The 23,672-nt window shown below is 40.9% G+C and overlaps 4 protein-coding genes across 16 annotated transcripts in view; 3 read left to right on the top strand and 1 right to left on the bottom strand.

The window, feature by feature from the left end:
* Positions 1 to 11,414, top strand: part of aak1a (AP2 associated kinase 1a) — a 29,866-nt gene extending 18,452 nt beyond the window's left edge. For 2 of the 11 annotated variants that reach the window (XM_079686367.1, XM_079686370.1), the window contains 5 exons: positions 1,331 to 1,435; positions 2,650 to 2,745; positions 3,368 to 3,535; positions 3,880 to 3,969; positions 8,906 to 11,414. In XM_079686367.1, the coding sequence (XP_079542493.1) occupies positions 1,331 to 1,435; positions 2,650 to 2,745; positions 3,368 to 3,535; positions 3,880 to 3,969; positions 8,906 to 9,714 (1,268 nt within the window). In that variant the 3' untranslated portion in view covers positions 9,715 to 11,414. Of the gene's footprint in view, positions 1 to 1,330; positions 1,436 to 2,649; positions 2,746 to 3,367; positions 3,536 to 3,879; positions 3,970 to 4,618; positions 4,719 to 8,905 lie in introns of all 11 variants that reach the window. The other 9 variants (XM_079686372.1, XM_079686374.1, XM_079686368.1 and 6 more) reach the window with 8 other exon arrangements.
* Positions 11,415 to 11,933: 519 nt separating this feature from the next.
* med22 (mediator complex subunit 22) lies at positions 11,934 to 15,556 on the top strand. Of its 3 annotated transcripts, none has more exons than XM_079686381.1 (5): positions 11,934 to 12,086; positions 12,297 to 12,453; positions 12,801 to 12,881; positions 13,498 to 13,706; positions 14,941 to 15,556. In XM_079686381.1, the coding sequence occupies exons 2-5, from the start codon at positions 12,331 to 12,333 to the stop codon at positions 15,125 to 15,127; spliced, it is 600 nt and encodes a 199-aa protein (XP_079542507.1). In that variant the 5' UTR covers positions 11,934 to 12,086; positions 12,297 to 12,330; the 3' UTR covers positions 15,128 to 15,556. The 3 variants fall into 3 exon arrangements, with proteins under 3 accessions (XP_079542507.1, XP_079542506.1, XP_079542508.1); XM_079686380.1 differs by having other exon boundaries at positions 14,935 to 15,556; XM_079686382.1 differs by lacking the exon at positions 14,941 to 15,556 and having other exon boundaries at positions 13,498 to 14,578.
* cUnh9orf78 (chromosome Un C9orf78 homolog) lies at positions 15,557 to 20,141 on the bottom strand. Its single transcript, XM_079686378.1, has 9 exons — positions 19,979 to 20,141; positions 19,178 to 19,237; positions 19,031 to 19,082; positions 18,859 to 18,929; positions 18,640 to 18,717; positions 16,920 to 17,117; positions 16,676 to 16,812; positions 16,133 to 16,237; positions 15,557 to 15,959 (listed from the first exon to the last, which is right to left on the bottom strand). The coding sequence occupies exons 1-9, from the start codon at positions 20,053 to 20,055 to the stop codon at positions 15,862 to 15,864; spliced, it is 876 nt and encodes a 291-aa protein (XP_079542504.1). The 5' UTR covers positions 20,056 to 20,141; the 3' UTR covers positions 15,557 to 15,861.
* nfu1 (NFU1 iron-sulfur cluster scaffold homolog) lies at positions 20,135 to 23,630 on the top strand. Its single transcript, XM_079686379.1, has 8 exons — positions 20,135 to 20,268; positions 21,319 to 21,419; positions 21,511 to 21,646; positions 22,290 to 22,356; positions 22,453 to 22,570; positions 22,672 to 22,735; positions 22,840 to 23,014; positions 23,248 to 23,630. The coding sequence occupies exons 1-8, from the start codon at positions 20,210 to 20,212 to the stop codon at positions 23,284 to 23,286; spliced, it is 759 nt and encodes a 252-aa protein (XP_079542505.1). The 5' UTR covers positions 20,135 to 20,209; the 3' UTR covers positions 23,287 to 23,630.
* The last annotated feature ends 42 nt before the right edge of the window (positions 23,631 to 23,672 follow it).

Here is a 23,672-nt window from a genome sequence, read left to right as displayed (position 1 = left end):
TCCACCACTTCAAAAACAATACAGTTTTTGCCAAGAAGTTGAGGCTTATTGACAGGGCGAGATATAAATATACTGTTGGTACTTGTCTCTAGGTATGTACATGTAGCCCTGTAAATACCATGTCCTTTTGTGTTATCTGTTGTTTTATGTTCATGTTGTAACCTACTTGCTGCCATGTTGGACAGGTCTCCCTTGAAAAAGAGATCACCAGGACCACCTGGTTAAATAAAGGTTTAAAAAAAAAAACCGCAATAGATTTTCTCAGTCTCACGACGATATAGAGACACTTATTTATCGCGATATTCGATATATCGTTACATCCCTAATAACTACTCTTCGGTATTAAATAATAAAGCATATTTTACAGACATTTTAATATAAATATGTTTCATATTGACTTTAATTGGAATTAGCTTTTTGGCATTACGGATTTCTAAAAGATTTTAATAAGTGTTGGCCTCTTTCCAATAGTGCAGGGGGCAAAGGGTCACATCTGCTGTGCCATTATCTGAGCCAACACATTCCTTGCCCACCCCCCCCCTCCCTCCCTCCACCACATTTGTCCCATAGCAGCTTCCTGTAAGTATGGCCTGCGGTGAAAAGCCAGTCTTTTGTCATGTCATGCATGGACTGTATTTCCGGGTGATTAATTCACATATATATTAATATGAGTGGAGTGCGTCATTTTACAGCAACAGTCCAAAAAATGAGTTGAGAGGGTTTGCATGCGTGGACAGTGACGTGGCGTTGTGGCAATCTAAGACCGATGTGAAGAAACTCACTGAATGCTGTGGCTTGTTTTGTATAATGACATGTTTTGAAGTTTTGACTGCAGGAGCGGGAACACTTTCTTTGCACCATACCTCTATTAGGAAAAGCTCGTTTTCCATTTGAGTTGAATCTCACAGAACTTACAGGTCTTGGAGTGTACGGCTGTGGACAGCAGATCTTAACAACTAACAAATAACACAATAATTGTACTGTTGCATTATGGGTTTAGTCATGTAACTCTCCAAATGACATTTAGATCATATGTTGGTCTTTGCAGTCATCATCCATAATAATATTTTGTTTCTTTGTGCCTCCTAACCATATTCATTCGCTAACAATGTATGCCATGTAGGCTTGTGGAAGTCTACAACACTTCACACATTGGACAACTTTATTTATCTTTATTCATTTTGTCATTTTTAATATTCTCCCAGAGTCTCATCTTTAGTTTTTTTCACTGCATTCTTATTTTTATGAAATCTTTTCTCATCGCCTTTCTCTCTCTTGCCTTCTGTCCTGTCCATCACGTCTCTCTGCCTTTGCTCCCGGCTGCTCACAGAGAAGCTTATTGAGGGTCTGAAGTCCCCTGAATCTTCTCTGCTGCTCGCCGACCTCCTAACTCCAGCCAACCCCTTCAATAGTTATTCAGAGAGCTCCAGCCATGGTACTATTGCTGTTTTTGTCCCAGGCCTTGCCATTACATTCCCAGTATGCTCTGCATGTGTCCTTCTTGTCTTCCTACAGAGGCGATCTTACCTTTTATCATTACTCATTTCTTTGTACCTGTTTGGAAAATACTGAATGTACTCTTCCAGTTTCAGAGTAGCACATGATAACAAAGGCCCTACGTAGCTGTGTACGTGACCGGATGTATGATTGACCTAGAAGAACATTAGGACTGTTTTAGGCATATGATAGCTATGTGATTAACATGATGATTCGGTCTCTATGGAGACAGACATATGACTGTCATGTTTATTGCTTACGCCGGCCTTAGCTAATCTGAACTAAACATTGAATTAGGGCTGCTCGATTATGGCAAAAATCATAATCTCGATTATTTGGGTCAATAATTGATATCACGATTATTAAAAGCGATTATCCATTTACTTTGAAAACATTCATTTATTGGAGAAAAAAAATGTGAACAGTATGTTTTTAACAGTTGATTATTAATAATAATAATAATAATAATAATAATAATAATAATAATAATAATACATTTATTTTGGGGGGCGCCTTTCATAACACCCCAGGACACCTTACAGGGTTACAAATTAACATTTACATTTTTTTTTACAATTTTACCTTACAAATTAAAACAGTGGATTTAATGAAGTATCAGCCGGGGTAAGACAAGACAAGACAAACAACAGGAAATTGACTACAAAAGGACACAGGGTACAGATTATAAAGAAAATGCCAGTTTGAACAGGTGGGCTTTGAGTTGGGTTTTGAATGTTGTTACCCTGATTACTCTGAACTTTAAGTATAACTCAACTGAAAAACCAAAAAGAATAAAAAAAAATAAAAAAAGAAGTAATAATAATAATGGTTTTATTTCGATTACGTTGTTTTCCTAATCGTTGCAAACCATAATCGTAATCGCGATTAAAATACGATTCATTGAGCAGCCCTACATTGAATACTGCTTTGAACCGGTATTCTGCATCTAGTGACTGTAACTCTCTTGTATATAAAGCATGTCAAGGACACTATTCGGGGAACCATTTGTCCCACGCAGCTCTGTGTGTGATGACTACCTCCATTCTTGCAAGGATAATAAATACATGTATCCTGATATTGAAGCTCAAGCCGCTGACGAGTGATATTTTCCTAACTGTACCGCTGTCTTTTCCGCTCTCTGTCTCCCTGTAGTGAACTCAGAGATGTGTGTGGATTCACTGATTCCCGGGTTGGAAGCCCCCCAGCGACACTCGGGCCAGCCTGAGCTCATCCCCGCCAGCATAACAGGTTAGCGTCCTGGACCCAATAGCAAAACATCTTAGCATCAATCTCGTAAAGTACTTAATAGTTCCCAGCCTTGGTCATTATGTCCTTGTCACTTGTTGATATCATCCCCAAGGTTTTTTATAACCTCGTTAACTTTGTACAGCTGCAGTCACTTTATCATTGACAATCCCCATCATTGTGCCAGATCACGCTGCTTTGACAGAAACACTGCAACAACAAACAATTTACGGCGTGTTTAAAATGTCAACACGGCACTTTAGCGGATGGAACCGTTGCTTCATCTCGGTTCTCTCGGGTGTGACACGATCTAATGAATGAGAACATGCAACACATGATTTATTATCAATGCTAATCTTGCCCAAAATCCATCCACAGTCCACATTCTGCTGTAATGGTTAATATTAGCTGTGGCAAACTGTAAAGTCTGGACCCACAGCTGTACTTCCTGCACCTGGCAGCATCTTTTATTATGGGATTCCCACCAAGCCTTTCCTTTGATAGTGGTGATGATATGCTTTCATAGATAAAACGTGCTACTGGCTGACTAACACAAAGCATTTTCCTACTTAAGCTAACAATCTTGTTTTGACTGTCCGTCTGGCTTTGCTTCATCCTGTCTCAGACTCTCTCACTGGGGAGGACTCTCTGCTGGGCTGTGATCTGTTCTCTCGTGCTACTCTCCATGGAAACCAGTGTGTTTCTGCTCTCCCACCTTCCTTCTCCTCCTCCTCCTCCTCAGCTCCTCCTGGATCCTGTCTGGAGGAGCTGCCGGCTGGTCAGACAGCTTCTGGTAAGAGCGGCTATTTGCAGCACCCCTCAACAAGTCTAACGGGCGTATTGTACCATGAAACAATCACAGACTCCAGATCCTTCCAAAAATGGAGGGTTTGTTGAAATGTGATTTGGAAAAACAGAAGTAGGCCCATTTGAAATGACAGCTTCACAGACCCTTGACTCGTGTAAAAGAGCCCAAAAGCCACCTAAGATGCATGGCTTTGAAATACTGAGCGTGCCCTGGCTTCATCTATTTTGAATGTACTTGCCTCCTCCTTTTCCTTTTGCTCTTTCTTTTGGCTGAGTTAACTTCTTTTCCCCCCCTCCACCATTCCTCCACTTCCTCTTCCTTCACCGCAGACTCTACTTTCCTCATGTCGTGTGGGGAGAAGGGCAATGACGACGAGTTTGACCCTATTCCTGTGCTCATCTCCAAAAACTCAAACCAAGGTAAGGTTAACAGAAAGTCCCGAGATGAGCACTCACACCTGCTGAAGCCCAGGCTACGAGCCGTAGAGATGAAACCCCCCCCCTAGTTCAGTTTGAATAGCTCCTTCCTGTCACTGCTGAAGTGAAGGCTTGTATGGGTGTGCTTGTCACATTCAGGCTTTTTACCCCATGGAGCTCTCTCATTAGCCAGCTCTTTAGTTTCTAATGTTATCCTGCCAGTGATTCTCCGCCTTGCAGGTGGCTCTTTTTTCTAGCTTATCTTAAAAGTCTCCTCATGTTACAATGGCATTCCCTTACTCTCCCCCTGTAATGATGCAGCTGTGTAAAGATGACCCCGGCTCACTCTCTGCCTGTTTCTCTTTCTCTTTCTGCTCCCCCCCCCCCCCCCCCCCCCCGTTCATGCATCTCTCTGCTCTGCCATCATTTGCCCTTCATCTCCATCGACTCTTAATTTTCTCCATACCACCTCTGTTAATATGACTTATTCTTTTGCTCGTTTTTATTCACAATCTCCCTTTTGGCTCTCCTTCCATTTCCATCTCTGTCTCTCTCTCTGTCTCTCTCTCTGTCTCTGTCTCTCTCTCTCTCTCTCTCTCTCTCTCTCTCTCTCTCTCTCTCTCTCTCTCTCTCTCTTTCTGGCACGTTCCAGGTGGCCACTCACGCAGCAACAGTGGCAGTTCAGAGTCCAGCATCCCCAACTTGGCCCGATCCCTTCTGCTGGTGGATCAGCTCATCGACCTCTAGAGGGGGTGGGAGAGGTCGAAGGGGCAGTGTGCAATCCTAACAGAAGGAACAGGGGGAGGGTGGGGGATAGAGATGGGGTGCAGCACCTTAAAACGTTGGTTCAGTGAAACCTCCTTGGCCTCACCTGATCAGCTGGCTTCGTGTAACTCTGCTGGCCGCTCACATTCCCACGCTGGTTTAATGCCTGAGCATATCGTTTGCTTCTGCCCCACGGCACCATGGTCTTCTCATGCTTTCCTCATACTCGCATTAATATCCCCTCATTAAGTGCACTGCCGTGGGGATCAACACTCATCGTATTCACTTTGTCCAGGGTCGAAGCTTTATTTAAATAAGCCACCTGCAGGCATCTGTGTCGGGGGTCTGAGTAAAGAGTGAGGAGGCAAAAGGCTGCAGACCAACAGGAGAATGTGAAGCACCTTCCTGTAAAAACTCAACTACTAGTCAATCAATGTTGCAACCAGAGTGAACCACTTAACAGTTCTCAAACCAATGGAGACAAAAACAGTCTTACCTTAACCTCTTAGGAAGTCAAGTCTTTCCAGTGATGGGCTTCTATTCCAATATAGGTCAGTTATCCTGTTATGGACAGCTACTTCTCAAAGCTAACTAAGTGCAGATATATGGAGCGCTGCAGCTTCAGCATTACTGTACATAGCCTCCTCTTCCTGGCTGCTAACAGAGTATTCGTTCTCCTAAAATTACACCTGTAAATAGGTCCGTCTGCAACCTGTGAAATCATTGTTTACATGGCTGATGTACTGGGATCTGTTGCCATGGCAGCACGCTTTATTGTTGTGCAGAACACTTCATAATTTGCTACCATTCCTGATTTTATAATGACATATTTTATGGTGGGAAAGTCGTAAATCACCATCATATCTTCGTTCGACCGATTGTCAAGATAAGCACATCGGAAACAACAAGGGAATCCAATTATTTATTAGCCATGCCAAAGCTAAAGGAAACACTTTATTATTATGTTATTTAATGCCATGTGTCAAACTGCCCTCAGGTCAGTGAGGACGAGCAGATTTTTAGCAGCATACCACTGTTTCAGAGAGAGAGGGAGGAAGATTACATTTTTGTGTAGATATTATGAGCTTTAGATGAAAATCTCCCTTTCCCATTGTCATCCTCTCTATCTCACTTACGCACCTACGTTGAGTTCATTTGGGGGAGTTCATTTCAGCCAGAAGGAAAAAAGAAAATGAGGTTCATTCCTGTACATAAAATCACTTTTCAAATGTATTGTCAGCACTGGTCAAAGTTGCATTTTTGTTGTGTGTGTGTAATAATTACCGGCATTTCATCTATCATGGTACGACTAAATGTGACTTTTATTGATGGCGCTCTAGAATGAATGTATGAACTGAGTACCATTATTTAAAATATATATATAAGGATATATAGATAAAAAAAAGACTTGTGTATAAAGCTGTATTTAAGAGTGCACAGACCCTCTTTGTCCAAAGCCCCTCTGTCTTTTCTCATGTCAAGCATTCAGCTAGTGCTTTTCTTTTAGATAACATCATTGATTCAAACGTGCTCATGACTTGCCTGACGGAGTAGTATTTGAAAATGCAGTACTCACAATTCTAGTACTTGTAAGATACTGTATATAACTATTAGAGATTTTATTTAACAGACGCCAAAACAGAGCTAATGACGGAATTGACTTCCTGATACCTCTGGATTATAACTTCACCTCTTTTCTCTTTCATGTGGCAGATGATCATAAGGAAGGCTAGCGTGACTTAAAAAAACAGCTGTAAACATGCAAGTTACATCACATCTGATGAAACACAGATCAATCACAAGTAGTACCTTCATATTAAGACTCAGATTTAGCCAAGGTTGGTCTATTGCACGTTTTAGGGTCCACATTGCCTTGGATGCAAACAAAAAAAGTAGATTTCTCTGATATGCCCCTCACATAAGCTTCATATAAATAGTTTTCTCCTCCTCCCCACAGTACATATTGTAGAGGTTAGTCATACAAATAATGTTAGAATCGGCATGGGTAAATAAAACTGTTTATCTTTTCTTTCCATCAAATGTTGTTCAGTTCAGTCATTGGCATTTTTGTGGCTAATCTATGCAATCCTACAAAAACGCTTCATGTTTCTATCAGACACTGCAGCGCTGTTTCCTGTAGAGCTCTCGCCTTGGTCGTAGACTTTGACTTGTGTTGCCGTGTGAAACAAAATGTACTTGTTGTGCTGGTTGGGTTGAAATGACTTTGGTTGGATCCAAAATGTTTGACATGATTTGGCTCGTGTAAATATGTCAGCAGGACCATTGTGGAGTGTGTACTTCTATTTTTATGAATTAAGGTTCAAGAAGAGAGACTCTGAATAAAACGTGTTAATGTGAATGTAAATGTTCCCTCTTTGTCATATTATTAGGATTGTTCTCGGAAAAGCATGTAGGAGCGAGCCGTCTTTGTTGACAATGAAAACTGATTCTTCCTTTGCATGGTTTTTCATTAGCAGACAGATTATTTTCCTTCTAGAAACCACACTAGATTACATATACGTCTAATCCAGTGGTTTTCAAAGTGTAAGGCGCGGCGTGAGAAAAAAATAACGAGGAACAGTGAAATCGAGCTAGTTAACTTCAGCAAACTTTATGCGAGCTGCAATATGGATCGATTTTTTTGTGAAATGACCTAAAGTGAGAGAGGAGACAGCGTCTGGCAGAACACGTGTGTCACTTGCACACTTGTGGCTCTCTGTGGAGACCGAGTTCCCCCACCTCGCCCCAGGGGTGGAATGGCCATCTGGAGAATCACAGAACGGCCGGTCGTCAAGGGCCGTTGACGACCGGCTCGGTTTGCTTACGGCCGGCACCGCCCTTAATTTGTTATGTTTTTAAACGGCATCATCGAAGTTGCGCTGACAGGCGACAGAGGTCCACCGTTTCCCCGCGGCGAGGCTCCCCCCCGTTGCAATGCAATTGAATACCCCTGCATTATAGCAACACAAATAATAATAATAATAATAATAATAATAATTGGGAGGGGGGTCGCGGCTGTTCTTACGTTCTCTGAGGGGAGGCTCACCTTCCCACACTTTGAAAACCCCTGCTGTAATCTAATTTACTTGATGGTATCCACTGAGGCCTTTTTTGCTTTGATTTCAGTGTTTAAACATTCATTAGTGTGGGTAAAATTGGTGCAACTCTTAACGAAAGCATCACTAGACACTGGCAATTTCTGCTGCTGCTTTTAGAGCTTCACTCCAATATTTAAAGTACTATTTCAGAGTTTTGTAGGCGTTGTCCTACTCGTCTTTCTTGCCGTCCTCTTAAATCTTAGTTGTTCTAGGCTTCCTTGATGTTGGTAGTCATTTTAAAAAGAAAAAAGCACACTACTCTTGACTGCTGTTGTGATTCCAGTCCAGACTTTTTGAGGCATTAGCTCATAATACTGTGTTAGATTGTACCAAGGACAGACCATAGAGCCCATGAGCCGTATTGTGGGGAATCTATGGCTGTTATTCAACACCAGCCGTCACTGTTTATCATTTTGCTAGCTTTTACCCGTGAAAAGATCTTTAGGTGATTTTTCAGTTTTTCATCAACTGTGAAAAGGGCTGTGGACAGTTGGAAATAGAAGAATGATGAAGGAAATGACCTAAGTAGTAAAACAAAAACTGGTGTTTACCTTTTAATGGCTGCCACTAACATCCTCCCAAGAGCTGCCAGCTAACTCTTCTGCCGACACTGCTGAGGTAAGACTGATCTGTCTCTGCTCCCCTGTGCTAACCTGTGTGTCCCCAATATCTCTGTGAAGGCTCTTTGTCCTTGTTTCCACATACACACTGACCCTCTGCCTTAACACAATCAATTCTCACTAAAAGCAACCCTAACTCCCCTAACACGAGGCACTGCCTGAAGCGGTGCTGAAACCTATTTGTGGAAACAAGCTTATGTGATGTCGCTGGCTAGTCCTGTCTGTCTTATGTGAGTCGTTCAGAGTAGAATATGTTGTTGTGGTGGTTGCTCACTGTTGGGTAGTTGTTATTGATGCTTCAGTGGGTACCTCGGTCCTATAGAATAAGGTGAACGAGGTGTGGTAGATAAGTGAGCAGCTGGACCTCAGGTGGTAAAGCTGAGAATATTCATACTTTTCTGACATTTTTACTTCACCTCTGATATGTATGTTCTCCATCTCTGCTCTCTAATACAGATGTTCCAGGTGAGAGTAATGGCTACTCTGTGCTTGGGGAGGGACAGGAGGCTGAACCTCGAGATTTCGAAGCAAATCAGGTCTGTGTGCACTCCAGCGATGATGAGGAGGAGGAAGAGGAGGAGGAAGAACAAGAAGAAGCCCATGAAGAGGAGCAGCAGGATGAGGAAGCCGTTGAGAATGACACATCAGCTCTGGACTGCAGCGGCTCCAGACCTCTGCTGATGGACTCGGAGGACGAAGAAGAACCCGGTTTAGCCCTCAGCTCGTCGCCGGACCCCAGCGCTGCACCAAAACAACCACCTACCTTCCACCAACCTCCTCCGAGCACATTCGTTCAGAATCATGGACACGAGCCAGCGAAAGGGGCAGGTGCTGCTGCCGCCGACGTTTTCTCCAAAGCCGCTTTTCCCATCACGCAAGATGAACCGGCCGATGTGTTCGCCAACGCTCCGTTTCCATGCGCCTACGTTGCGGCTCCGCAGCCGTTCGATGTGTTTGCTCAGGCTCCGTTTGGGAAGAGGAAGGAGGCCGCAGGGTCTCTGCCCTCGTTCCCTCACGCTGTGACCCCCGACCCAGGAGCGCTGGGACAAGTTGCCCAACAACCTTTCCGCCCACAAGCTCTGGCCAAATATTCCCGACACTTTGAGGGACCCGCGCCCCAGCAGCCGGTAGCAGCTCAGCGCATCGCTTCGAACGCGGCCTCAGTGCCTGCTGGACCTCTTCACTCATGGACCTCAGAAGTGGGCGCTGTGGACCCTTTCATCTCGGCCCCCTTTCACTTCAAGGCCCCGCAAGAAAAGCCCTAAATGCACACTCAGAGCTCAGGGCACTCATCACTGAATTATGCAAACTGTATCAGGCGTACTGCATGCTGTCACCAGCGCTGCAGCTGGACTGCAGGCATGCATGGGTCTCACTCTTAACTGGCTCTGATTAGTGATAGTGCTTCTTTACACTTGAATGCTCTGACATCATTACATGACTCCTACTCACTTTTTATTCCTCCTGACATGTTCTTTTGAGTTGTCCTTATTCCTTTTGGTACGTACATCTACACACGGTGGTAAAGCATTTGATTGTTTTCTTACCTCAGTTACTTTTTTGTTTCAGCGTTGAAACACCACACAGAGAGGGGGTTTGTAGTCTGTCTGCACCTTGGGTTTCATTTCATGTGCGTTTGAGCTTCACTGTGAAACTAATCTGATAACGCCTCATTCCTCCATCATACTAGCTCTCAGAAAAAGCTTGAATCAAAGGATCATAACTTCACAGAAGCTCATAAGAGGACAAGATGTAAAGATGGAATTTGAATCAAACAAGAAATGTGTAAACAACATGAAAACGATGCCCTCAAGCCATGAGTTGTGGGCTTTATGCCTGACGCTGTATGAGGCAGGTGCTGGATAATGATGCATAGACAGACATGGAAAACATTTGTTGATATGAAATGTTATTTTTGATTTGATTCCAAAATGGTGTCATGTGTATTATGTTTGTGGTCTTTGTCCTGTCTTATGAAAGTGGAATATCAGAGTTTCTCCATGTGTGTTATCGTACAAACCTTGTTTAAATGTTAGGCATAGAAAATACATAATAGTAGTTCCTATGTTAGATCAATGTAAACTCACTTTCTACTCATTCTACAAGATGAAGCCTTACACTCTTACAGTACGTCCCTCCGACCACGTCAAACAGCATTCATCACTTTTGCCTTTGGTGCCCTCCTTAAAAAAAAAAATGCTGCATTGACATCATTTACCAAATACCTGGCATACAGTCATGTACATCTATCTTTTGCTGTCTGCAGTATGCTAGTGCACTTCACTTCTGTAATGCATCTCTATCAAAGGTCCTATAAACTCCAAATGTGTACTAACAGGGATTTATCAACGACTGAAGAGACACGTTTACAGAGAAAAGCTTTCCTGCAGTCACACAAATATCTACAGCACTTATGATTTGCATTTCCAGTCAGGGATTGTATTAGTAGTATCTTGTGAGGTCTTGAATGGTGACTGGTTGATGACATTCCATTTGAACTTCTTTCCGTCGACATTTAGGGATGTTTTATTGTCTTTGTGCTCTGTAAAATCATTGAACACTTCATGGGTTTCCACCATGGCACTTTTTTTTTAGAAAAGGGGATCCAACCGGTTTCGGCCCAAAGTGTAATTCATGTATTCCTCTGTTGCAAATGTCAAATCCTGTATTCTTTTTCTTTTTGAAGTGTACAATCTTTTTGTTATAATTGCTCACTTTTCTCACCCACCTTGTATACATGAAGGTTGCACATAGAACCTGACACAGAGTCAGTGTTCCCTAAGAATGTGTTTTGATTGTAACACAGCTGTAAAATGTATTACAACCCGTGTAGTATAGGAGGATTCAACAGCTGACAATACTGTTGGACATCGAAAGCACTCTAAATAATTGCTATGCTGCACAGCCTGCCTTTGAAAACTATGTTGTATGTCATAAAAAAACTATTAAATGAATGTAAATCTAATTTCTGCACAGTTTTTGAGTCATTTGGCAGCTTTGAAACATAGTTGTGGATGTTACTAAGCACACATACTCTGGTATTGTGTTTTTTTTTATAGAATGAGGCATTTTAATTAGATAATTTGAATAGCTTCATATCTCTTATGTTACATTTCTTTGAGAAACGGTGTACTCTTTTACTCCACTACATTCGCTATGCTTTGTACATCATAGTTTTTACTTACAAAGCTTCATCACGACCCACTACATGATTAAATTGCCTTTATATTTATAGTCATGCAATCAACAACAATAATATAACATATAACAGGCACTGTATAATGAGAACTACAAGTTGTCATACTTCAAGTAAATGTTTATAATAATAATGTGCTTTTGCTTTGAAATGTATGTCTTTTGCCAATTAAAATCCAGCTCAAAGGGTTCATTTTCATGTTTTTTTGCATTGAATTTTGCTTTAATAAATTAAATAAATGAATATAAATACTAACATGACTTTAAAAAATACCCACTAAGATAACGGACCGGTTGCTGCAGTGTGAAATCAATGTCCACTAGAGGGCGGAAGTACACAGACACGCCGGAAGTTAGCCACTATTACATATTACGTAGAAGAAGAAGGAGCTGGGTTTCATTGAAAACAATTACAACATTTTGTCAAAGTATGCAGTAAGAAGTAAGTAATAACTTTTACAGAACCTTCAATAAAATATCTTAATACAATATTTATAAAAACTGCGTAATGTGCACGTTTCTCTCCCGTCTCATATCAAACAGCGCGCCTCTTCACGCGAGTGGCTCTTTCCACAGTGATGTTTTCTCATGTTTTTTTATTACAAATCTCGTCCTCTGAATGGATTTCTGTGTGTTAATGTAATGTGTACAGGTAAGGCTCGCTGTGTTGCTTTGTCCTGAGCACGATGGCTGCTCAGAGAGTTCTCCCTCAGAGCAAAGAGTCTCTGCTGCAGAACTACAACAAGAGACTGAAGGACGACATCAAGTCCATCCTGGACAACTTCACAGAGATCATCAAAACAGCAAAGGTACACACATCAAGTTTCTCTGCTGTCTAACAAGTGTTCTATATGTGTTTGTTTTTTTATGAAAGCAGGAACCATACAACTTATTTCTGATCTGCATCTGTCTGAATGTCTCCTGTTCCTGTTTGACCTTCCAACCTGGATGCTTTTATGTATTATGTTATCATGCCTGAAACTCAAAGGAACAGGATCTGACAATAATTGGTGTAACGAAAGAAAAAAAATTAAGTTTCCCAATCATGGTTTAATTTATAAGATATCTTGTCACATTTCTGCATCCTATTGATCCTAGTGAATGCTTGAAATGGGTTGTGATTAATGTATGTATGTGATATCGTGTCTTCCTGCAGATAGAGGATGAGACTCAGGTTTCCAGGGCAACCCAAGCGGAGCAGGATCATTATGAGATGCACGTCAGAGCTGCCAACATCGTGAGTATTGAGCCAAGCAACCTTTTGATACAAAATGTCACACATCCATTTAAAACAAAGTGCTTTACATGGTTAAAACAGGAACAAAAACATGTCCGGACGGCAAGGACATGATAGAATCAGTCATTTATGTCCTCACATTAATAGAAAGCATTTCATCAAGTTGTTTTGAGTAAAGACGTATAAGACGTAAAGATTATGCAATCCTCAGTTAAACAAAACAGTTGTCATGTTGAATTACTGTTTGATTGTAAACAAATGTATTTTATTTAACAATATTGTGTCTAACTTCTGTATTTACTTTTTCCAACATTTTATTTTAGTGATTTTTCCAAAGTGTTGACCGTGTGTTTTGAATTGGTACCATTAAACACGGTTGATGGCTAATTTAAATACTCAGCCTGATGATATTGGTATCTTTGTAAAGTGTGGATGTACACTAGAATTTCAAATCAAGTTTTGGAGAACGGGGGGTTCAGTGGTTTAAGATGAAGTGAAATGTATCACAACTCTGTGACTGAGACGGTTAGGATTTCTGTGACTAGCTAATCTACCCAGTTGGGAAAAAATACGATTATTAATTTCCCATTTCCTCTCTTCTGTGTTTTTATACCAGGTGCGAGCGGGGGAGTCCCTGATGAAGCTGGTTTCCGATCTGAAGCAGTTCCTGATCCTGAACGACTTCCCCTCGGTGAACGACGCCATCAGCCTGCAGAACCAGCACCTGCGCTCTCTGCAGGAGGAGTGCGACAAGAAGCTCACCTCGCTCCGGGACGAGATCGCCATCGACCTGTATGAGCTAGAGGAAGAATATTACTCCTCCAGGTACAAGTAGGCTCATACTTGCCCCCCCCATCCCACGCCCCTCTCTTGTCCGACACCATGTCCTGTCTCACCTTTACCATCACTGCTGAGCCCAGGGAGGGGTTCATTCTGCCAACATCAAACACCTTTCAGGTTGAATGTATCTCATCTTTATCATCATCATCATATCCAAACAGTACCATTCATCAACTCAGATCACTGTTTAGGGGTCGTTGTGATGGAGATCATCTCACTGAGGGATTTGTTATTGATCAGTAAGTGCCTTGACTTTTTGTTCTCTTCTGACACGTGTCATAATTGGTCAAATAGAGAGGACGTCAGCATCAACGGGGTATGCAACTGAATATGACCGGTGTAAAAAACGACCACTCTTTGTGTATTTTTGAGCTTTCAATGCAGTTAATTGATGCTGCTTGGAAACAAGGATGCTTTTTATAATTTAACAAATGAATCCTTGGTGTTGATCAACTGCTAAATTAAATGATAAGAGGCGATCAGCCTTTTGGTTTTCTGGTCTGCAGCCTTAAATAGAATAAAGACATTGTAACATAAATGCAGACTCATGGGAGAGATGTATGGTTTAGTGGATAAAGTAGTAAGGGTTTGACTTGTATGTCATTTTCAAATCCTAAATGGCATAGTGATGGCCGATAAGGCAGATTTTAAGGATGGACTTTGGATGAGTGATTGGTTTAGACATGACTGTTTACTGTTATTTATTCGAGATCAAATCTGAAACTACGACGAGTTTCTTTTTTCTGTAAAAGCAATCAGATCCTACTTTTTTTATCCCTCACTGCAAGCTGTGTCAATCACACGTGCTGTACCTGTAGACCTTTTAATGATTAAGAAATAAAGTAGAGACAAAACACTGGAGTAGTTTGTCTTGTTTTCTGTGAGGAGTGTCTCTCAGAGCTGTTTGGAGCATGCTGGGTGTGGGCCTTCCTTCCTCACTGCACTCACTCTGCTTTCCCCTCCATCGGCAACTAATCGCACCTTTTTGCTGAACTTCAAATCAACCGTCGTACCTCTAACTACTACTTGAATAAACAGCTGTTTTAGGTCCAGTTTCCAGCGCTTCTGCATAACCTCCATGCTTCTACCGTATGTGTGCCCTTTGATGTGCTCCTCTATGTGGATGGATGTGCTTATTCTGACCTGCCGCTCTGCTCCTCTCTTTCTGTGCTGCGCTGACCCTTTGCCTCCTACTGGTTTCCGCTCTGCAAAGCTACAGTGAGTGGGACAGCACTGACCTGCCGCTGTGCGAGGCGTACCGCCGGCGGGACAGCTGGGCCTCCCCGGGCAGCAGCGGCAGCTCCTCCCTGGGGGAGCGGGAGGACGTGGAGGCACCCCCCTCACAGGAGGCCCACCCCCAGCACCACCTCAACGGACACGGGACGTCTTCTATAGACAAACCTTGAGGAGAATAACGGACTCTGAACTCTCGTGGTCGATTTGTACTTCGGCTTATTTAGTTTACATTGTGAAGTAACGTCTGCCAGAGTGATGTGTTATGGACTTAAACAGGTATTACAGTCAAATGAAGAGGGTAATAAACCAGAACCATACATGGGAATAATTATTATGTAAAATGTATCAAAGTAACATTGCCCTCAGTTTAATTTAGTTTCTGAATTGAATGTATGTTTCTGCGTACTTTGGCTTATTTGATGTTTATACAATACTGAGTTAGGCAAACACAAATCAGACAACTTCTTGTGTAAATGTACATCATTTAATAACCCGTACACATTTTTTATATGATGTTGGACTTAGCTTGAGTATTGAATGTTCTTATGTTTTGTTTTTTTACTTTGAGCACTGGGCACATTAAAGAACAACTTAAAGCGTTTGGTTTTACGTTTTATTAATCGTTTGAATGCCAGAAATACAATTCTACAACTAAAGGTCAACATTTAACAATGCACTGACAAGCAAAGCTTACGTAATACACCTCATTTAACAATTGATATGCTGTTCCTTGATCCCCTCAATGATGTTGAGTAGACAAATAACCCCAACATTTTACAAATATTTACAAAGTACTACTGGCTTGGGAGCACTCCAATAAACAGCTGTTTGAGAAACTGCTCTGCAGATGTTATCTTCAAAAAGATGGACATCAAGTTGGGTTATAAAAAAGACATCAAGCTTCTCAATATCGTCGATTCATCTTCTTGAACTTCTCATAATGGTAATCATCTGTGGCCTTTTCGTTGTTTGGACGCTTGCGATAGTTAGGTGGAGACGGAGCTGTGGAGAAGGGCAAGGCGAGCAGTTAGCAACACAGGAAGTCTAATCCATAGAGTTTATAGAAGCAAGTACAAGTGTGTATTTTAAGCGCTTTGAGCACCAGGAAAAGCGCTTCATAAATGTCATGTATTATTATTATGATATAATCCTGTTAGGGTGTGGCGGTCTCTTACCCTCTGGACCTGGTTTCTCTGTGTCTCCCACACGCAGCGCCCTCGCTTTGGGCTCCTCTCTTTGTCTCTGATGCCTCTGTGGTGCGTTCACATCCTCACGATAGACTGTGAAAAGACATATGACATATTTAACCAACCTTTCACCTCATTAACAACAACAACAACAAAAACAACTCACCTCTGGCTGGCAGAGAACTCACTGATCCATCGTTTCTGTTTTGATAACTGGACTTTTCTTCACACTGTACATTTATATTTAATTTAATATGCTATTCCTTGCTCGCTCAATGTAAATAATATTCTACTTTTGCATTTTGTTAGCTGTAATTTGGCCCTTCATAGTGTTTGACCGATAGTCTACAGATTTGCATCTTTCACTATCAACATTTTTATATTTGATGTTTGTTTATTTTCACATTATTAGAATGCCTTGTTTTAACATGCTGTGACGAAAACATGACCCAATATGGGATCAATCAAGTAAGTCATATCTATTACTTTCTTACTGTTTGATATCTAACGTCTACAGATTGCAGCACTCACAGCGGTTATGTTGGACATAGTTGACAGCGATGTTGGTGGGAACAAATGAGGTGCCGTTGTCTTTTTTCTTGTTCCTTTGTTCTTGCAGGAGTTTGGCTTTTGCATCCTCTGTCTGGATAATGTTTTTAATCTTCGCACTGTGAAAGGAAAAAACAGACCGTCAGTAACAGAGTGGCTTCCTTCTTCTGTCCGTTAGTCACGTCCATGCATCTACAGGACTATCTTTAAAACGTCCTGTACGTACTCAATGCCGAGGTCGACTTCAGGGATCCCGCTCAGCATCTGATTGGACAACATCTCCTCCGTCTTCTTGGCAGAATTGACGTTGATGCTGTCTGGCAGCTCATACAGGTGGTCCTCTGCATTCTTCACCTTCACTTTCTGTTCCACTGCTTCCACCAAACCCTTCTTCTTTTTCAGCTCTGTCTCAATATATTTCATCCTGTGAGGGTAGATCGAAACATTTGGGTTTCAAAATATTTCAATGACAAACTTTGAAAAACAACTTTGTGTAATGGCGCATTTCCACTGCAGGGCTCGCACGGCATAGTTAGGCCTCGGTAGGCCAGGCTCACTTTATGCTGCGTTTCCATGGGAACTGGGGTAGTAACTATAGTAACGCAGTGTAGGCGGAGCCGTGACGTCCTCTTTAATGCGAAACACAAAACCAACATCAGCCGTTAGCTCTTAGCACTCAGAAGTATTACAATTAAATCACGGTCAAATAGGTTCATTTTGTAGTAGTTGCCAGCGATTCTCTCACTAGTTTAGCATACTCAGCCCGGTTGTTGGCCCGGAAAGAACCTCGATTTTGGAGAGCCAGAAAACTGTGAAAAAGTACCCGCTAGCTGGAACTACGCCCAGTGGAAACGCAACCAGTGGAAATGCGCCATAAGTATCCATAGTCTGGATCAGAAGTCGCGTTAACCGAATATTTTCCGTCAATGACGGATTTTTTCTAACAATGACGGAAAAATCTGAAAGCAGTCCGTCATTTTGACAGATTAGAACACAACTCGGAACAGCGCCAAAATGTCCACCAGAGGCCCACATTATATTACATCCTTAGTGGCCAGGTCGACTGAGGGCGATCTACTGTACTCTACTGTAGTCTGTAACTATTATGTAGTCATTCACACCCTTGTCCAGTTGGTGGCGAGTGTGTGTATATTAAGTAGCTATTGTCTACTCTTGTTTTTGACCTCGTTGATTACCTCGTTGTTTAACCGGCTTTAGCAATCGCAAAATGTCACGACAGCTGATCGTCCGAAGCTTTTTTAATAAGCCCAGTAATTGTGATGGTGTGGATAAAACGAGGTGAAAAAAGAGGGATTGATGCGGTGGAGGATGAAGGACAAGCCAGTAAGTTTGAGTGGCTGAGGAGGGAAGATGGCAAAATGTTCTGCGACTTCTGTAGAAAAGCTAAGATGAGTAACGGATTTGTCCGAGGGGGCACAACGATGCAGAAATCAGCGTTCAGGCTACAGCAGATCAATTGAGTTGTTCTTGTAAATGTTTTGTTCATATTCTGATTGTAATTGTCTCATTTAAAACGATGGCATTGTTCATATTTGCCTGTTTAGGCACAATGGTCGGTGTTTTTAGCGGCCTCTGCCCCCCTCTGCTGTGCTGTCAGTGCAGGAAAAAATACATCATTCATGTTCGTGTTGACATGAAAAGTGACCACACGGTCGGTGTCTCTGTTCAAGTATGATGTAATTGTTGTGTTTTCTCCATGCCCTTAAAAGTTCTGTATGAATCATAAAAAACAATGAATGAATGAACATTTGCTGCACAGTACCCAAACATAAATATTAAATATGTCTCATATCATCATTAAAACATGAAAAATAAAATGACGGGTAATAATGGATTATGACGGAAATGTTACGATCCTACGAAAAAGTCTAACCCAACCACTGTTCTGGACATTTCTGAATTCAAGAAATACAAAATAAACATACATGTCTGCATCCTCGTCTCTTCTGTTTGTTTCAGCAGAAAAGGAAGTGCCCAGGTTCAGGTCCGTCTCCTCCTCTGTCCTGCATTTGGAACAAAATGTAGCTCAAGTCAAATCATTGTCCTCTGCGATGAAAGGCATGGTTTATTATGTAATGACATTCAAGTGCCTACACAATGTTTTACACTGACGCAATTAATTGGACTGCCACAGATTTACTTACAGGCCCATATTCCTTTCTTTGATTTTCTTCATGTCTATAACCCCTCCAGACTTCAATTTAAAAGGGTCATCCTGTAAATGAATAAATACTTTAACAACGATGTATACAAATGGCTGTTAAAACCATTTTGATTCAATCCAAACAAATGAACAGATCCAAACAGATTACTTACATCAGCATCGTTCTCTGGTGGCAGTAAGTCCCCGATCAGCAGGGCGGACACACTGAAACAAAAAGGGAATATCAAGATCAAGTTAAATCCCATATGTTCCATTATGCTTTATTATAAACAGCATTACAAGTGCTTCATTCACATTACCTGACTCCAGTCTGTCGTTTCCGCAAACTCTGAAGCTCCTTAGCCTCCTCTACTTTTGATCTAAACGACCAAGAAATACACATATATTTTAAATGATATTAGTTGAGACAATAACATTCACACCACAGACAACAATTCCATCAATGAAAAACGTAGTTAGGGTGTCTAAATGTATTTTAACAGCAGAGCTGGGAGTAACTAGGTACATTTACTCAAGTACTCCAGATACTTGCTTGAGTATTTACTTACATGTTATGCTACTTTGTACTTCACTACTTTTTCAGAGCTAAATGGTTTACTTTTACTCCACTACATTAATTTGTACCTTTAGTTACTTCACAGATTTGGATTAATGAAGTGAAATATAATCAACTTAAGTTACATTCACAATCTACCCCACAGTATACAAAGTAATTACAACTAGCTGCACCTTTACCAGCTTCAATAAAAACACTTATAATGCATCACTACCTATGATCAATACATATAATCAAAACATATAATATATTAATCTGAAATTGACCAATTTGATATTGAATTCTTTTGGTACTGCGTATATTTTGATGCTAATACTTGTTGTACTTTTACCTGACTACATTATGAATGCAGGACTTTTACTTCTGACAGAGTATTCCTACAATCTGCTACTTCTATTTTTACTTTATTACAAGATCTGAGTACTTCTCCCTCATCTGTTTAAATGTATTTTAACGGATGGAGCAGTTGGCTCCGTTAGCTAACATTAGGTTGATTTAGCTAGTATGTTTGTACATGAAATAGAGTCTCAAAATAATACTTTACCTGACTTCTTTGGTTGTCTCATCTTCTTCTACATCTGAAGAGTTCCTTCTTTGTCTAAAGTTTCTACCACTCGGCATGTTGTATGTTATCTCTAAGGTTTTTGCTAAAGTACGCTTGTTGACGATAGCAGATGGTTAGATTTTCGGGGGAGAAATTTAGCACGTACAATAATACTGCGTCACTTCCGGATGTATGACAGACCACTTCCGTCTTTAAATAACCATAACAAACATGGCGACTTACAAGCAGGTCGGCAGGTTATTGGGAATTTCAGCAAGGCTTTCCCGTCCGTAAGTGTCCTTGTTTGTCAGTTGTGAAAGTGCAATGTCTGTCATTTTGCTGTAATACTTATAAATCAAGAGCAAGGACCTCTAACGTACATAACTGAGAGCAACTAGCTAGTTAGCTAAGTTCCATGGTGACGCAGAAAGATAGCACCTATCAGAGCAGCATGATAACAAGCATGATGTAATTGTTGTGTCTTCTATTACTTATTATTCTTAACGAGTTGCCCTTAAAATAAATGACGTGTTGTATTATCCTTTTTGCACCATTTCTTTCAATTGGATTAAACTGCAACATGTAGCTTTTTTTCTTTCTTTTCCTGACATGTATATAATTTAGATTTGCATTGCCATATCTACATTGCAGCTACTGTTCATATGACAATAAAAGCTTTGAAAATCTTTGAATCTGGAACATTCTTCAGGGTTCTTACAGTCATTAAAAACCTGGAAAAGTAATGGAAGTACAAAATGCTAATTCCAGGCCCTGGAAAAGTTATGGAAAACAATATGTTTCCCAAAGTTTTGGAAAAGTCATGGAAATGTAACTAAAGTTGCATCAAATATAATTTATATTTTATCTAATCGCCGAAATAGTAATGCTATAATGATAATACATACTGTATAGTAATGAAACGTAAAATGGCATTTAACTGACGAACTATTTTGCTGGTGAGAGATGTTAGTTGCTTTAGCCTGTAGAAGCTAGTAAGCCTACTATTGGATTTGTTTTAGATAGGCACAACATGTTTCATATGCAGACCTTATTTTCCTGTTCCATGGGTTAGGGTAAACCATTTTTAGTGGTACCGCTGAGAAAGAGTAATTTTTTTGGTCATGGAAAATTAGGTAAAGGTCATGGAAAATCATTGGTGAAAAAGTGTGTGAACCCTGATTCTTAGTGAACTGATTCCAGAAACTGTTACATACAGAAGTGGGAGGGAAGAAATAAAACAGGGTTGCAAGGGCACTGAATATTCAGATTGTTAGCAGCATATATTTTGGGTTGAGTTAAGCTGTTGTAACTCTTTACATGTTTCTTTTGTTTTGTCCCAGTCTTGCAGTCAGTGCATATCAGTGCGCAAGATTGCACTTGCCTTCACATAACACAGCAGTCCAAAACAGATGGCCACAAAACCCCCATTGGATTGTTCCTGGTTGGTATGCCTTCAAGATCCGTGTGGTCTTCTGACTTGGGACAACACTAAATAATGATTAACTGATTTACATATTTTTTGTTTTTTCCAGCAAGGACCATGTTTGTGCGGACGCAGGACACACCAAACCCAAACAGTCTAAAGTTTCTTCCCGGTCGTACAGTTCTTGAATCTGGGACTATGAATTTTGCAGGCCCTCGTGATGCTCATTGCTCACCCTTAGCCAGGTATATTACTTGTTAAGTAAACAATTACTGAACCGTTAGTAATATATCAAGTTCACAGCCGACACTTAGACACACAGTAGGAGCAAATGCGCAAATGACACTTGAGTGGTGCTTATTGATGTTGGCTGTGTTCCAACTATTCATAGTCAAAGGAATGCAGCCATTACGCTATGTATCAGTGGCACTTGGGTTTGTTCAACTGCATGACAACCAATTGCATCTGTACTCAAAAAACAAGAAATGACAATATAAGACTTCTGTGTTCTCCTCTGGTTGTCCTTGGGTCTTCTTAAACTGGCCAATCCCATGCCAAGGAATGTGTCAAACAATGCAATCAGTAGATTTAGTTAATGTTGAGCTTTTTTTCATGTCCTTGACCTTTAAATCACTTCATTGTTAAACATTCTAAACATAATTACTGTATATGCTGTAATAACATTGTAAATTACATTACACGTATGACATGTATATATTACACATGGGTGCTGTGTATGTTTATGTAAAACTAATCTGTCTTTTAGCATAATATCTATTATTGGTTTGGTTTGCATAACATATTTCTTATTGTAGTGTTTTAAGTGTCAAACTCTGTAATATTTTGCAAATGTATCAAAACCTCAGTCAATTTCTGTGTTGTCTTCAGGCAGCTGTTTAGGATCGAGGGCGTCACGGGTGTCTTCCTAGGCTCTGACTTTATCACCATATCAAAGGTAAAACCAGGTCAAATCTTATATAACCCTTACATAGTGACACATTATAATGTAATTGCTGAGAATCATTAGTTTTTTCTCTCTGTCTCCATTTAGTCTGATGAAAATATGGAATGGAGAGTTATCAAGCCAGATGTGTTTGCTGCCATCATGGACTTCTTCACATCTGGACTTCCTGTGGTGAATGAGGACAGCACACCAAGTGCAGATACAGGTATATATGTTAACCAGATGTGCAGGGAAAACACTGAAATAGACAGAATGAGTTTGGAAGACTATTTGTGAATGCTGAGGAATCTCCATTTGTCTTCTCAGCACCATCAGAGGATGACGATGAAGTAGTCGCTATGATCAAAGAACTGCTGGACACTCGAATAAGGTAGCTGCTTGTGAGGAGGCACTCTGATACTGTATAAGTATATTTTCCCTGTGACCATGGCTTCCTGTCCTTTCTCCACGCTCACTGGTGTTTTTCTCCCCCAGGCCAACAGTGCAGGAGGATGGAGGTGATATAGTGTATCGGGGGTTTGAGGACGGCATTGTTAAACTGAAGCTGCAGGGCTCCTGCACCAGTTGTCCCAGTTCAATGGTTACTTTGAAGAGTGGAATCCAAAACATGTTGCAGTTTTACGTTCCTGAAGTTGAATCAGTGGAGCAGGTTTGTTCTCCTGACTCATTGTTGTTGTAATAAGCTGCATACATTTGATTTAATGTTGTATAAGCACTGTCATTTTAAATCTCTTGTATTAATAGATAGACACATTGGGTGTCATGACTCACAAATTGCCATCTACAATTAGCACACATTAATTAATGTAAAAAAGGCAATATGTGGTTTGGGAAAGTCTGTGCTACTTAAGGTGTGAATTGAACTTGTTATTTTTTCCACAGGTGACGGATGAGGATGAGGAAGAAGCTGCTCAAGTGTGACTTGCACTGAAACCACATTTACACATTCCTCGCTCCCCCCACCAACTCTTTTGAGTCGAGCCATAGTTACAATAAAATGGATTACAGCACAGCATAGCTGTCCTCATTATTCATCCAGATGCCAGTGATTTTGATGTCTATTTTCTGTACAGTGATTACAAAATAAAAATATTTAGGACAGAAGAGCCTGGTCATAGGAACTGATTGCTGTAGAGCTGAAATGAAAGGTGATTATTATTTTACAATGTCACACCTTTTTCATTTCAGTCACTAACTTTACCTTATCTTAAAAAGGCTTTAAATAATTATACTGTATGTATATAAATAAAGTTTGTTGAAATATGTTTTGACAGTTTTGCCTTTTTATTGTCACAATATGCTTCCTT

The sequence above is a fragment of the Notothenia rossii genome (assembly GCF_949606895.1).
Source record: "Notothenia rossii genome assembly, chromosome: 6".
NCBI lineage: Eukaryota > Metazoa > Chordata > Actinopteri > Perciformes > Nototheniidae > Notothenia > Notothenia rossii.
Note: the sequence above shows the minus strand (reverse complement) of the source record. Positions and strands in the feature narration are given on the sequence as shown.

Coding starts and splice junctions, on each gene's coding strand:
- cUnh9orf78 (XM_079686378.1), bottom strand. CDS start 20,055: ATGCCGAGTGGTAGAAACTTTAGACAAAGAAGGAACTCTTCAGATGTA. Junction 16,813..16,919: donor GAAGTCGACCTCGGCATTGA/GTACGTACAGGA, acceptor TTCCTTTCACAG/TGCGAAGATTAAAAACATTA. Junction 16,238..16,675: donor CTATGTCCAACATAACCGCT/GTGAGTGCTGCA, acceptor GTCTTTTCACAG/TCTATCGTGAGGATGTGAAC.
- med22 (XM_079686380.1), top strand. CDS start 12,331: ATGGCTGCTCAGAGAGTTCTCCCTCAGAGCAAAGAGTCTCTGCTGCAG. Junction 12,454..12,800: donor AGATCATCAAAACAGCAAAG/GTACACACATCA, acceptor GTCTTCCTGCAG/ATAGAGGATGAGACTCAGGT. Junction 12,882..13,497: donor ACGTCAGAGCTGCCAACATC/GTGAGTATTGAG, acceptor TTTTTATACCAG/GTGCGAGCGGGGGAGTCCCT.
- nfu1 (XM_079686379.1), top strand. CDS start 20,210: ATGGCGACTTACAAGCAGGTCGGCAGGTTATTGGGAATTTCAGCAAGG. Junction 22,357..22,452: donor ACTTTATCACCATATCAAAG/GTAAAACCAGGT, acceptor GTCTCCATTTAG/TCTGATGAAAATATGGAATG. Junction 22,736..22,839: donor CTGCTGGACACTCGAATAAG/GTAGCTGCTTGT, acceptor TTTCTCCCCCAG/GCCAACAGTGCAGGAGGATG.